This window comes from Aulonocara stuartgranti, assembly GCF_965226115.1.
Source record: "Aulonocara stuartgranti genome assembly, chromosome: 23".
NCBI classification, from domain to species: Eukaryota; Metazoa; Chordata; class Actinopteri; order Cichliformes; family Cichlidae; genus Aulonocara; species Aulonocara stuartgranti.
Window position 1 is genome coordinate 11,636,001 of NC_138958.1, and position 12,210 is coordinate 11,648,210.

Genomic DNA, 12,210 nt, shown 5'->3' on the forward strand with positions numbered 1-12,210 from the left:
CTGTTCCGTGTCAGCCCAGCAGGAGGCAGAGTCTCACACGAACCCGAAAACGACGAGAACACGAAGAAGAGTTGCTAACGCGGAAGTCGTCCGGGATCTTATCTTCACCTGGCTGGAGTTTTCTTCCCCGTGCAATTTACTCTTTCCTCTGGTGGACGTTTTAAGCGGGATGGCGGGTCGTGATGCATTGGTCGGTGCGAGCGTGCTGAAAAGTTAACGGGCGGTTGATATCCGGTGCGGGTCAATGGACGCCAGGACCTGAGCTGCTGTTTTGACAGCTGTGGTGATCCGCCAGCACCGTGTCCATCTGTCCGTGTGAGGAGCCGCAGAGAGCGGACAGCGCAAGACCGAACTGAGCGTCTGCAAAGTTACTGGTGAGCGGACCGAAAGGTGAGACCAACCGTCGGCATTTCCCACCGCCTCGGAGTAAAACACCTGCTCCTGTTCTTGCACCCCCCGGCTCTGTTCTCCTCTGCTCATCTTCAGTCTCCAGCTGCTCGCCGAAACGTGGCCATGGCTTCTCCCCGGCTCAAGTACCTCTCACTGGGTGTGCTGGTGTTCCAGACCACCTCCCTGGTGCTCACCATGCGTTACTCCCGTACCCTCCAGGCCGAGGGCCCGCGGTACCTGGCCTCATCAGCGGTGGTGGTGGCCGAGGTCATGAAGATCCTCACCTGCGTCCTGCTGGTCTTCAAGGAGCACAGTGAGTCCGTGTACACAGCTCCCGGCACCGGTCCTGTCATGTGTGATAAACTTTAGGCCACAGTGAAGTGTTATAAATGCTCAAACAAGTCCAGCTGGATGTGAGCAGGAACCATCACGGTGCCGTCTGAGGTCTGGCTTCTTTGATCTGTAAAGCACAAATAATGCTGGGCTTGTTGTTTAATCCCAGAACATGAAAGATGATTTAAATGTTAAATATGCTTGTGGCTGAGCAGCTCCTGCAGCAGGAAGGCAGTTCAAACTGATCCAGTGATCCAGGACCAGCACTGTGAATGCTTGTGACTAAAGTGATTTTTATCTTATTTCAGCTTCAGTTCTGTGTTTGTTAATAACTTCACCTGTTCAGAGTTTACTGATGTTTTCTTCATCAGAGGTCATTTTTTCCCGATTACCTGAGAGGTTCTGTTTCTGAGGTAATCAGGATGAATTCTGAGAACTTTCACTAAAACTACAGAAAACAGGGATTCGCACGTCCATGTGAGCTTCCTGATTGGATATCATTAGTCCAAAAAAACAAAACAAAAAACAACCCTCTAGCTGGGCTGTCGTGTCTTGTTATTTTATCTTCCACCCGTGGGTCTTCGTTTCCCTGTGCCTTGCTTCGCTCCGGTGCCGTATTTGCTTTGTGTCTGGGTTTTCTGTCGTGACTGCCTCACACGTGCTGTTGATCTTTGTCTCTTTGCAGAGTTTCAAACATCTCGTGTGCACAGATGGTCACGTGATACTCGTTTACAGGCCTCTTATTTCAGACAGAGTCTTTTTAACACGACTGAGACTGAGAGTCCTGCTTTAAATTGGAAATGTGTCAGTGTGCGTGCAGCCTGAGGATTTGCAGTCAGGTTTGGTGGACTGTTCCTGACGTGCTGAAACTACAGTTGGTGGGTTTTCTGGATCAGTGAGGCTCAGAATTCGTTTTTGGCTAATAGCAGTCTTTTTTTCTAAAAACTGAAAAGTACTTCATTCACTGATCAGCAAATACAGATGTTTTTAGACACAGTCTGTTTTCAGAGGCTCGGAAGTAGGGCTGCCACAAACGATTATTTTGATAGTCGACTAGTCACCGATTATTTTTGTGATTAGTCAACTAATCAGATCATGCATCCATTGTACGTAAAAAAAAAACCCAGACAGTTTATTGCACCAGCATGCATCTGCTCGTATATAACTATCACTAGCTTATAGCTTGAAGTGTTTAAGGTATGTGCTAACTAAAAATAAAGACAAGATGGTAATTAAATTTTAATGAAATATGCAGATTGTTTCCCTGGAGTTCAATAAACTCAGCCGATTTACTCAGGAACAAATAAAATACTGAAAAAAGCCAAATAATAACATTAAGTTATCTAAGTGACTTGTATATCATGTTTAACCTGAGTAGCGAAAGACAGCGGTGGGTTTGAAAATGATTTGCCCAGAGTCCGGTGTTCTCACCAGCTCTAGTTAGCCTTGCCCCCGGCTCGCTATCGAGCTGGTGGGTAACAGACGTCTCCGAAAACGTCGGAGCACTTTTGAAAATATGTGGCGTCTTGATAAACTGAGCAGATATTTGAAGTTTACACAGCTACATTCTCGCCTGAAAACACGTTAAACGTTAAAAGAATAATAAGAGTAGTATTAAAACTAACTAGCTACCGCCATTGTTGGAAACTGAGCTGGGCCGCGCTATGAATTCTGGGACACGGCTTCTTCTTCTTCTTCTTCTTCGAGGTTTAACGGCAGCTGGCATCCTTGTACATGTAGTGCTGCCATCTTCTGTTTCAGTCCGTTATTACACTCTTAAATCCTACTATTTATTCCTGCGTCTTTTGGGATCTTACAAAGCTTCAAATGACTCGTCGACTATTAAATTAGTCGTCGACGATTTTGATAGTCGACGTAATCGTGACTAGTCGACTAATCCTGGCAGCCCTACTCAGAAGTAATTGGACGACTGCCTGAAACCGTTTCATTGCCAGGTGAGGCGTGTTCCCTCAAAGTATATCATTGTTGTTTTTGTGATATTTTTTTTTCAGTGACCAGTAAAAGTCTGAGCCACTTAACCGGTTCTGTTATTGAATTATTATCATTAACATTAATTATTAACATGTGCTCAGGAAACAGACGTTCATTAACTTGAACTTGAATGACGGGAAGAGAAAAATATGGAGGAGGAGAAAAACGACTCAGGATCTGAACAAATAGCACATTGTCTGTCAACCGCAGTGGAAGCAGCATTATGACCTGGGCGCGTACGTCCGGGTCTTAGTCACCGGAACCAGCCCACTCACACTTATTGATGATGTGACTGCTGATAGAAGCAGCAGGATGAATTCAGATTCAGCCAAATGCTGCAAAACAAAACTGTCTTAAGAGCCTGAGTATGCTGCAAAAGCAGCCCGAGAGGTTCTCACAGCAAAGAAATGTGATGGTCTTAACCGCCAGGGCAGTCAGCTGATGTCACTGGAGGCAGAAGAAAGTAAAGATAGCTGCCGTGCCGGGCTCACGGAACATCTCAAGGAAGGAGACGCAGGATTTGGTGATGGCTGTGACTTTAAAGCTAAAAGTCGGCACTGCAATTATGTCTTGGTTGTTTTATTTAAAATCCAAGTTCCTGGTTCTGGCTGTAAAGCTGGATTTCTGAGCCTGGACTAACAGGAGCTCGTCAGGCGGTGTGTTTCTTGCGACGGGCCACAGCTTGGGCCAGAGAGACCACTTCTCTTTTTACTTTCTGAATATTAAAAACTGTGACGGGGAATCCTCAAGAGGCACCGAAGCGCTCAGTCATCTTTGCGTACTTTGATTTCACTCTAAAGCTCCAAGCTTGGTTAGAATTTGTAATCTATATGTGTGGTTTGTGTCTTCTTTCCATGCTGCAGGTTACAGCATGCGCGCTCTCAACAGCGTCCTCCGTCAGGAAATCATTCACAAACCCGTAGAAACACTGAAGCTGGCGATCCCCTCAGGGATCTACACACTGCAGAACAACCTGCTGTATGTCGCCCTCTCCAACCTGGACGCAGCCACCTACCAGGTAAGCAGCACGGCAGGTTAATCTGCGGGCCTCATGACCGCCGTGACGACCGGAGGATTGATCGCTTGTTCCTTTGTCTCCATCAGGTGACGTACCAGCTGAAGATCCTGACCACGGCCCTGTTCTCGGTGTCCATGCTGGGCCGCAGGCTGGGCGTGTACCAGTGGCTCTCGCTGCTGATTCTCATGGCTGGCGTGGCCCTCGTGCAGGTGCCGTGCATCTCGAATCACTGTTTCACCATTTCTTGAGACAATCAGCTTTTATTTGCTGTCTTAAAAAAGCTAAATGTGTAGAGATAGTCAGACATAAAACACAGGAATGAAAATGCACCTCTAAGGCTGAAGGAGGCGAGCTCAGAGATGTTTTGAGGCTGACAAAAAGACATTCAGGAAGTAAAATGGATTTGTGTATTCAAATCACAGTAAGCTACTTTACTTATGTTCACTCAGCTCAGAGAGAGACTGGAAAAAAGCAGTGTGTGCACGCAGCTGACACTTTAGTCCCCTTTGTCTGCTGAGCATTTTCTCACTGAGTGTGCTGTTTTTTTGTTTTTTGTTTTATTTGTTCTGATATTTAAAGGCCAAATAAATAATGAGGCTTGTACTAGAAGACTGAGTAAATGTTGGCTGCTGATGAATGATGTGTCAGAGGAGGAATGACTGTTTTCATATCACCTCCTCCTCCTTGGCTAAACAAAGAAAATGGCAATCAGTTGGCTTTACACTTATTCTGAGAAATATTTAGCCGTGAACGGATCTGTTTGTCCAAGGTACGTGCAGGAGTGACCGTGGCTTATCAGCGGCACTCCACGAAGGCTCACATCAGATATGATGCTAAAGAGCAACTGTTCTGTTTCCATCTCAGACCCTACAAACACACAGAAAACAGAGTCTGCAGAGAAACCCCGCTTCTGTTTCGCTGCTCGTTTCCAAGCTGGTGCTGTTACTTTTCACCTAGCGAGGTTTGTTGCGGAGCTGATGGTGCTGATGTTGGAGGAATATACCAAACAATAGCTTCACTTTGTCCTGAATCTTTATTTATCCAAAGATGAAAGTGTGAGATTTCTTCCTTTGCACATTCAAAGCTCAGCATCATCTTTTTTGTGCATTAATGCCTGTGTTTTCCTGCTTACTGCAGCACATCACACAAGAAGTCTCGCTCTGCAGCTTTTTCACAACGCAGCAAAGCTGTGACGATGCCGTGTCTGAATATTAGGTACCCGGCATGAGGGATTCAGTGAGACTTCACTGTGAATGATAATCATTACACAAAGTTCCAGTTTACTAAGTACATACGAGTTTCTCTGGAAGGCGCACGTTGTATCCGCTGGATGTTTCATTGGATGTAAAATACACAGCCCAGGTTTGTTTGTTTTCTCTGGACATCATCACGTCGAACCCTGTGACACACTGGATTGTGTAGCACTTATTATTTTTGCAGCATGTACTTTTATTCAGCAGGAGATGTGCAAGAGAAGAGAAGTCTGCTCCACGCAGTTATCATAGACTGTATCTAAATGATGGAGGAGGCCATAGCGGTGTTACGCATTGGCTCCTGTTTGGAAGCTTGGGTGACTGAATGTGGATGAGAGGTGTAAGTCATGAGCCAGGACCCACCTGCTAGTCAAAGTAACTGTGACCTTTAAACGGGTGAACCTGGATAAAGTGTACTTCAGTATTGAACCAATAAAGAAGCTTGTTTCTGCTTCCAAGACGGACGTTTCTCTCTGCAGTCACGTTTAGAGCCAGAGAGCTGGGGGTGAGATTTGGTCTGGTTCTGTCAAATTGGCCTCTGAGCATCTCTGACGCTGGCCTGTCAGTCTTTTAAAAACTAAAACCTAAAAGCTGCTGTGCTACAGGAACTCGAAACACACAAAGCACACTTTGGACTGTTTCGCCACATTTTGAGGTGGTTAATCATTCCTTGAAATGTTTGTTGGGTTACAATTTAACTTCCTAATCGTACATGTGGGGAGAAGAAAGCTCGAAAGAGTTTTTTTTCACCTGTTAAAATTTAAGGCTCTCCGGTTTGTGCTTGCAGTGGCCCTCTGACTCTGCCTCCGAGAAGGAGGCCCCGTCTGCTGGCTCCCAGTTCGTCGGCCTCGCCGCAGTGCTGGTGGCGTGCTTCTCCAGCGGCTTCGCTGGTGTCTACTTTGAGAAGATCTTGAAAGAGAGCAAACAGAGCGTGTGGGTCCGCAACATCCAGCTGGGTTGGTATCTATCACCAGGCAAATCAGTTGTGAACTGATATATACAGCCTGTATATGTTCTTGAAACGCAGTCCAGCGCAGTAAAAAGTATGAAAAATAAAGTGGAGGCCAGAAGAACAATGATCTGAGATGCTGTTGCTTAAAAGTGATAAATGGACCAGGAAGCTCCCATGTGTGCAGCGGTTCCTCGGGTCTTTGCTCGGGGAGCCAGCTGGGCTTTTTACCCTCCGATATGTTTCTGTTAGATGAATGTTCCTGTCTAGTTTATTTTTATCCTGGAACGTGTGAGTATGTGCTGAGTCTCCTGCGATTCCCACTGAGCTTACAGCATCTTCACCTGTGTTAAACCTCAGAGCCTCAGCAGCAGGAACAAGAAAGACGATCAAAAACGAGAATTTAATCATTAATTTAGGCCTGATTTTAGTGGAAATATTCTTGATATATTACTTAAATAATAGAAAACAGCAGTGTTGGGAATGTCGCTCTGAAGTGCTCCGTCCCTGCGTTTCAGGGATGTTCGGCCTGGTGTTCGGGCTCCTCGGGATGATGGCCTATGATGGGGAGCGAGTGAGGGAGTCTGGAATGTTTCAGGGATACAACACGGTCACCTGGACTGTTGTAGCACTGCAGGTAACTTTCACTCGCTGTGCTGTCGCGTATATTGTCGAACTTCTGGGCTAACAGACTGTTTAAAGCTGGGGCTCGGACTCCCCGTTGGCCCTACAGGTCATGCCTCTGTCCATCTGTGTCTCCGTGTTTGTTTTCTCTTCAGGCCCTGGGTGGTCTGGTCATAGCAGCGGTCATCAAGTACGCAGACAACATCCTCAAGGGCTTCGCTACGTCACTCTCCATCATCCTGTCAACGCTGATATCGTACTTCTTGCTGCAGGACTTTGACCCAACCAGGTAAAGAAAGCAGTCGCTATTTTTTTCTCTGTTTTTTCCTTTTCGCTTTTCTTTCTTTCAGCTCAATGAGTTTTCTGCTCTTGCCTGCAGTGTTTTCTTCCTCGGGGCCGTTTTAGTCATCGCGGCCACTTTCCTGTACGGCTACGAAGGCAAGCCTTCCCCCAATCCCAGCAGGGCGTAGGACACACGGCTGAAACTACAGCAGCTGCGGGAGGTCGTGAAGACACGAAGGGAAAGGAGGACTGGACTGCCTTTATGTTTTCACATATAGTGTGAAAACATAACGGAGGATGTAAGCAGGTTTGGATCAGAGGAAGGTTTGTTTTTTTTTTATTTTATAACAACGCTGTGACAAGTCTCACACCAAAAGTGCCTCAGCTGAGAAGGAGAAGCAAGGAGAGACGAAACCAGGAGGGCGTTTTACTTTTCTTCTGTGATTACAACAGCGCACATAATCCAGCTGCCACGCCCGGTGAAGGGAAACTGGACCGACTGATTGTCTTCACCAGGAACTAGTTTGACTGCCTGTTAGTGTTACGGCCACATCAGTCACCCAGTGTAACAAAGGAGCAAAGAACCAGAGGGTGGGCCTTTCTAACTATTCTTCCAAGCCACATTTGCCACGTAGCCCAGTGGCTGCCGCCTTCACCTCGGGGTGTTTAACGCTCTAACAGGTACTCCTGTCCTGTTTAAGCTCAGAGTCAGAATGAGCTTCAGCTCTGAAACTACAACACCAAGCGGAGACGTTACACTGAATATTGGAAATCATGTTAATGTTTGGTGTAAGTATTAGCACTGTTGACATTTAAATCTATAAATTAATTGGCGGTTTAACTTATTCATTAGGCTTAGCTTAGTTTTCAGAACCACTGTTGACGGTTAGCGTGTCCTCTGCCTGTGTAACAGTGTCATTTGGTGATTTTTGTGGCGGAATAATCAGAATGTGGTCCAATGAAACTGAAGCTGGTTACATCATTTACAGAGAAAGTAACGTTTGATTTGATGATTTATTATTATTATTTTTTTCTGAAACTACTTTTTTTTTTTGGGATAAAGCGGGTATAATTAAGAACTTTATTATTTTAATTACCAATATGTGAATCTTTTATAAAAAAAACATGCTTCCTTTGACTTATGTGCATGTGTCATTGTGTGTCTCCTCTTTGATCATTCTTACTTTACCACAACACACGGCATTTACATTTTCTACCCCAACACATAGACTGTATATAAAAGATGGATACCTGCTTTCAAATCTGATGTCATTGGCTGCATGGATGTCCAAATTATTTGGTTCCTGTGACATCGCTGAGGGTTAAAAAAACAAAGTATTTTATCCTCATTTTTTTTCCACAATTTTTTAATTTTTTGGAGCAATTCACATAAATGCATTTTCGCATCACATTTTCACAACTCACTCGGTGAGTCAATCTATTTCCTAACAATAAAAGATGCCCAAAAGTGCGCCAAACTGCAGTCGAAAGTACCTCTGAGGTGATCCATTTGTTAATAACAACCACGAGGTTCGTCATGAATCTGCTGCGTAGTTTGGATGACGCGCTATTAGGGCTGCCACGATTAGTCGACTAGTTACGATTACATCGACTCTCAAAATTGTCGATGACTAATTTAATAGTCAACGCAATATTTGAAGCTTTTGTAAGATCCTGAAAGACGCAGGAATAAGTAGTAGGATTTAAGAGTGACTGAAACAGAAGATGGCACCAATGCATCTACAAGGATGCCAGCTGCGGTTAAACGGCAAAGAAGAAGCAGTCTCAGGTATGGTAGCCGTGTCCAAATTCAGGGGCCGCATCCTTTGGAGACTGCATTTGTAGGCCAATTACATCACAGCGACGCAATGAAGGCTGTCCAAATTCGACGACGATGACAAATGCGTCCTCCCTTTTCCCCAGATTTACAGTTTTTTCTGAATGCTTAAACCCTAACTGTGATTTCTGTAGCACAATCTCTAAAACTATTCAGACTTATAGCAAAACCACTCACTGAGTTTGCAAAACTAAAAGCACAAAAACTGCTTTGCACTCAGTTTGCAATTTTGTAACACACACTTTGCAAAACTGTAGGCACAATTCACTGCACAACACTCAATTACCAAATTTCCAACACACTCCTAGCAAAAGTATACACATGTATGGCTATCATTAACACTAATTTGCCAACTGTCTGGCACACTTTCACATGTGAAAACTTTTTTAGATAATTAGTTCACTTTGCAATCAGCCTAAGCACTATAATACAGGTAAGCTGTGTGTGCGGAGTACAATGGAGGGAGCAGAAAGAGTGAGAAGTAGAGGAGGCCGAGGAAGAGGACGTGGAGGTGAAGAAGTAGGATGAAGAGGACGACAAGGAGGAGCAAGAGGAAGACGAGGAGGGGGGCGAGGAAGACGAGGAGGGGGGAGAGGAAGGGTAGGAAGAGTAAGAAATAGAATTGCTGATGACATCAGAGCTACAATAGTGGAACATGTAATCAACCGTGGAATGACCCTGAGGGTAGCTGGCCAACGGGTCCAGCCTAACTCGAGCCGCTACACTGTAGCAAGCACCATAAGGACATCTTGAAATGAGAATCGCTTAGTACAGTCACTTCGCACAAAGATTTGTAGCACTGCCATATGCCAATGAGAAACACACCAATACCATTGATGTAAAAATACTGAAATTGTTACTTTACAGAATTGCTAGATGACCAGATGCTGGGGGCAGAGGAAGCATGTTCACTGCAGACCAAGTAACCCATATAGTCATTATGGCGATTGCAAATAATCCTATACTTGGAAATAAACACTTGTGTTTGTTTTGATGTGTGTGAATAAACACCAGTACTTGAAGTTTGGATCCCTCTATGCTTATGGATCTATGACAGAAGTATGAGCTCACACTGACATAGCCTACCTTGTGCACAGAGAAAGCAAAAGCCAGATGTGTTTTGTATTCATACCATCAGTGTGCAGTTGGCGCATTGTGTGCTTAGTAGATGATGGCTTGTGTGTACTGTTTGATACGGAAACACCATTTTTACGAAGGTGTGAAGAGTTAATCTAGCTGTGTTTGCTTTTGCAAGAGAACTACAATGTTTTGATTATTGGGTGACAGGTTTTCTTATTTGTGTGAAGAGTTTTGCAAAATTAGCCAATAGTTACAAAAAATGTGCTTAAGCAATCAGAAAAAACTGTAAAGGATGGGTCGACCTATCTAGGGATGGGTATCGTTTAGGTTTTATCTGAAACCGGTGCCAAACTGGTACTTTTGAAACGGTGCCGGTGCTTAAACAGTGCTCGAACCAGTGCTTAAAGAATGGAGAACACAATCTTTGTCCAAAAACCTCTCATGTTCAGCTGTTTTTTTTGTAAAAAGATAACAATGTTAGCCTTTTCTGCAGCTATAGGGGATTTATGGTATCACTCTTGGCTGGAAGCAGTGCTTAAACAATGGAAAAAACACAAACTTTGTCCAAAAACCTCTCATGTTTAGCTGTTTTCCACTTTTTCTTTGGTCATTTTGGCCAGGGTGAAGGGAGCATCTGCCATCAAACAAGAAGACAGCCACATGTAGCTATGATGATGTTTGCTAGTTCACCTTACATGCATTAATGTAATAACGTGGTTAGCCTACTCAACGTAAATTACACACGAACAACATTAAGCTACTCGCCCAGCGAAGAACGGCTGCTGCTGCCATCATCATCCGTCATCATTTCTGCTACACTGGCAGGGCTAGGGGCCAGGACTCTATTCTTCGGGTTTTTGGGGGATGTTGCTAACTCCGGGTCCGATAACAGGCACCACACCCGCAGTAGATGTGTGAGGGCTTGCAGCAAGCTATCAAATACAGCTTTTAAAAAGAATGCTATGCGTCGCCAGGTGTTTCATCAGATTCGAGGTGTTACCTCGTTTGCACAGTATCACCTTAAAGCACTTGTTGCAGGCTGCTGAGTTTGCATCTTTTGCTGTGAAGTACAGCCAGACTTTTGACCGCTTCACCTTGGGCATTTTTAATCTGTAGCTCTGCTCTAAAAGAACGTACGTATCTGGGCCCGCCTACTATCCTTGGTAAGGTAAAATGATTGGCTAGAATCCAAAGTGTATGACATCTCAGGGAAAAAAGCACCGAAATGTGCGCTGCTTTTCGGTCTGGTTACTACAGTTTATGTCAGAACTGGTGCCATAATGGCACCGGATACTGGTACCCATCCCTAAACCTATCCCAGAATTCTATCCAGCCAATTCCAGTTTCTAACAATGACGGCAGCGACTTAATTTTAATATTAGTCTTTCCTGGTCACAAAATAAACTTTTAAGATATTTTCCGGTGAGGATGTAGCTGTGTAAACTTCAAATATCTGCTCAATTTATCAAGACATCACATATTTGCAAAAGTGCTCTGACATTTTCAGAGACGTCTGCTACCCACCAGCTCAATAGATGACCGGGAGGTGAAGGCTCACTAGAGCGTCCGATGGATGCAAGATCTGATTAGTCGACTAATCGCACAAATAATCGGTGACTATCAAAATAATCGTTTGTGGCAGCCCTACTTGCTATTGAAAATTGACCCTAAGCTTCATGTTCCCAAATCTTAGTCGGGCTGGAAGTGATTCCCTTATGAAGCATTCAATTTTTCTTTGTCTAGCAAAGATGTGCTCTACACATGTGAACAGCACTAATAAAAAGTCAGAGAGGTTGACAGTGACCACTGATTGCTCGGTAGGAGTTATTGCTTTTTAGAAACTAGAGCAGCTTTTTTCTAACGCAGTTAAAAAGATAAATGCTTTAAGATCCTGACTGATAATTGACCAAATAAAAATCAATTTGTGTTCAATAAGATGTGAAACTATGATCAGAAGTTATAAACCCATCTGGAAAAGAGCTGAAAGGTTGTTTTCCCAGTAGATTTTTATACAAGTATCTTATAATCACTAAAGTCGCCTCCTGCTGGTGGTTACAGAGAACGCAGCTACAGAGCCAGCTCGTCCATCTTTTACCTACAGTCTGTGAATGTACCATGGGGACATTGCAGCCTCTTATACCCATGTAAAAATGTTACACTGTACCTGGGCTGTGGAGCGACAAAGAGGACTAAGTTCACACTTTATTTTTGGCATTTGTTTTAATGAGTTTAAAAACACTGCATGCAAAAGCCAGACAGTCTGAGAGAAAGGACTGTACGTCCTCCACATTAAAACACTGTAAAACACCGTCAGCCTGTCGCTTTCAGACAATCTAACGTCGACCGGCAGGACAAGTAGGAATAACAAGTCAGATTCACACGAAGGGCCGTGCAGCACTCTGCTCCGAGCCCACAGGCACGGCTGTTAACTGTAAAAGACACTTGAGGCCCG

General features: G+C 44.4%; 1 protein-coding gene across 2 annotated transcripts; it reads left to right on the forward strand.

Moving 5' to 3' along the window:
* Positions 1 to 7,979, forward strand: slc35a3a (solute carrier family 35 member A3a). 2 transcript variants are annotated; one of them, XM_082524049.1, is made up of 8 exons: positions 1 to 390; positions 487 to 703; positions 3,579 to 3,733; positions 3,820 to 3,942; positions 5,774 to 5,942; positions 6,454 to 6,572; positions 6,715 to 6,848; positions 6,939 to 7,979. In XM_082524049.1, exons 2-8 carry the CDS (start codon positions 514 to 516, stop codon positions 7,027 to 7,029), a joined length of 981 nt encoding a protein of 326 aa, XP_082380175.1. In that variant the 5' UTR covers positions 1 to 390; positions 487 to 513; the 3' UTR covers positions 7,030 to 7,979. The 2 variants fall into 2 exon arrangements, with proteins under 2 accessions (XP_082380175.1, XP_082380174.1); XM_082524048.1 differs by having other exon boundaries at positions 4 to 703.
* Positions 7,980 to 12,210: the final 4,231 nt, after the last annotated feature.

What these genes read in the sequence shown, in the direction of transcription:
- slc35a3a (XM_082524049.1), top strand. Translation starts at nt 514, where the DNA reads ATGGCTTCTCCCCGGCTCAAGTACCTCTCACTGGGTGTGCTGGTGTTC. An exon ending in GCTGGTCTTCAAGGAGCACA is followed by an intron (nt 704 to 3,578) that starts GTGAGTCCGTGT and finishes TCCATGCTGCAG; the next exon opens with GTTACAGCATGCGCGCTCTC. An exon ending in CAGGACTTTGACCCAACCAG is followed by an intron (nt 6,849 to 6,938) that starts GTAAAGAAAGCA and finishes TCTTGCCTGCAG; the next exon opens with TGTTTTCTTCCTCGGGGCCG.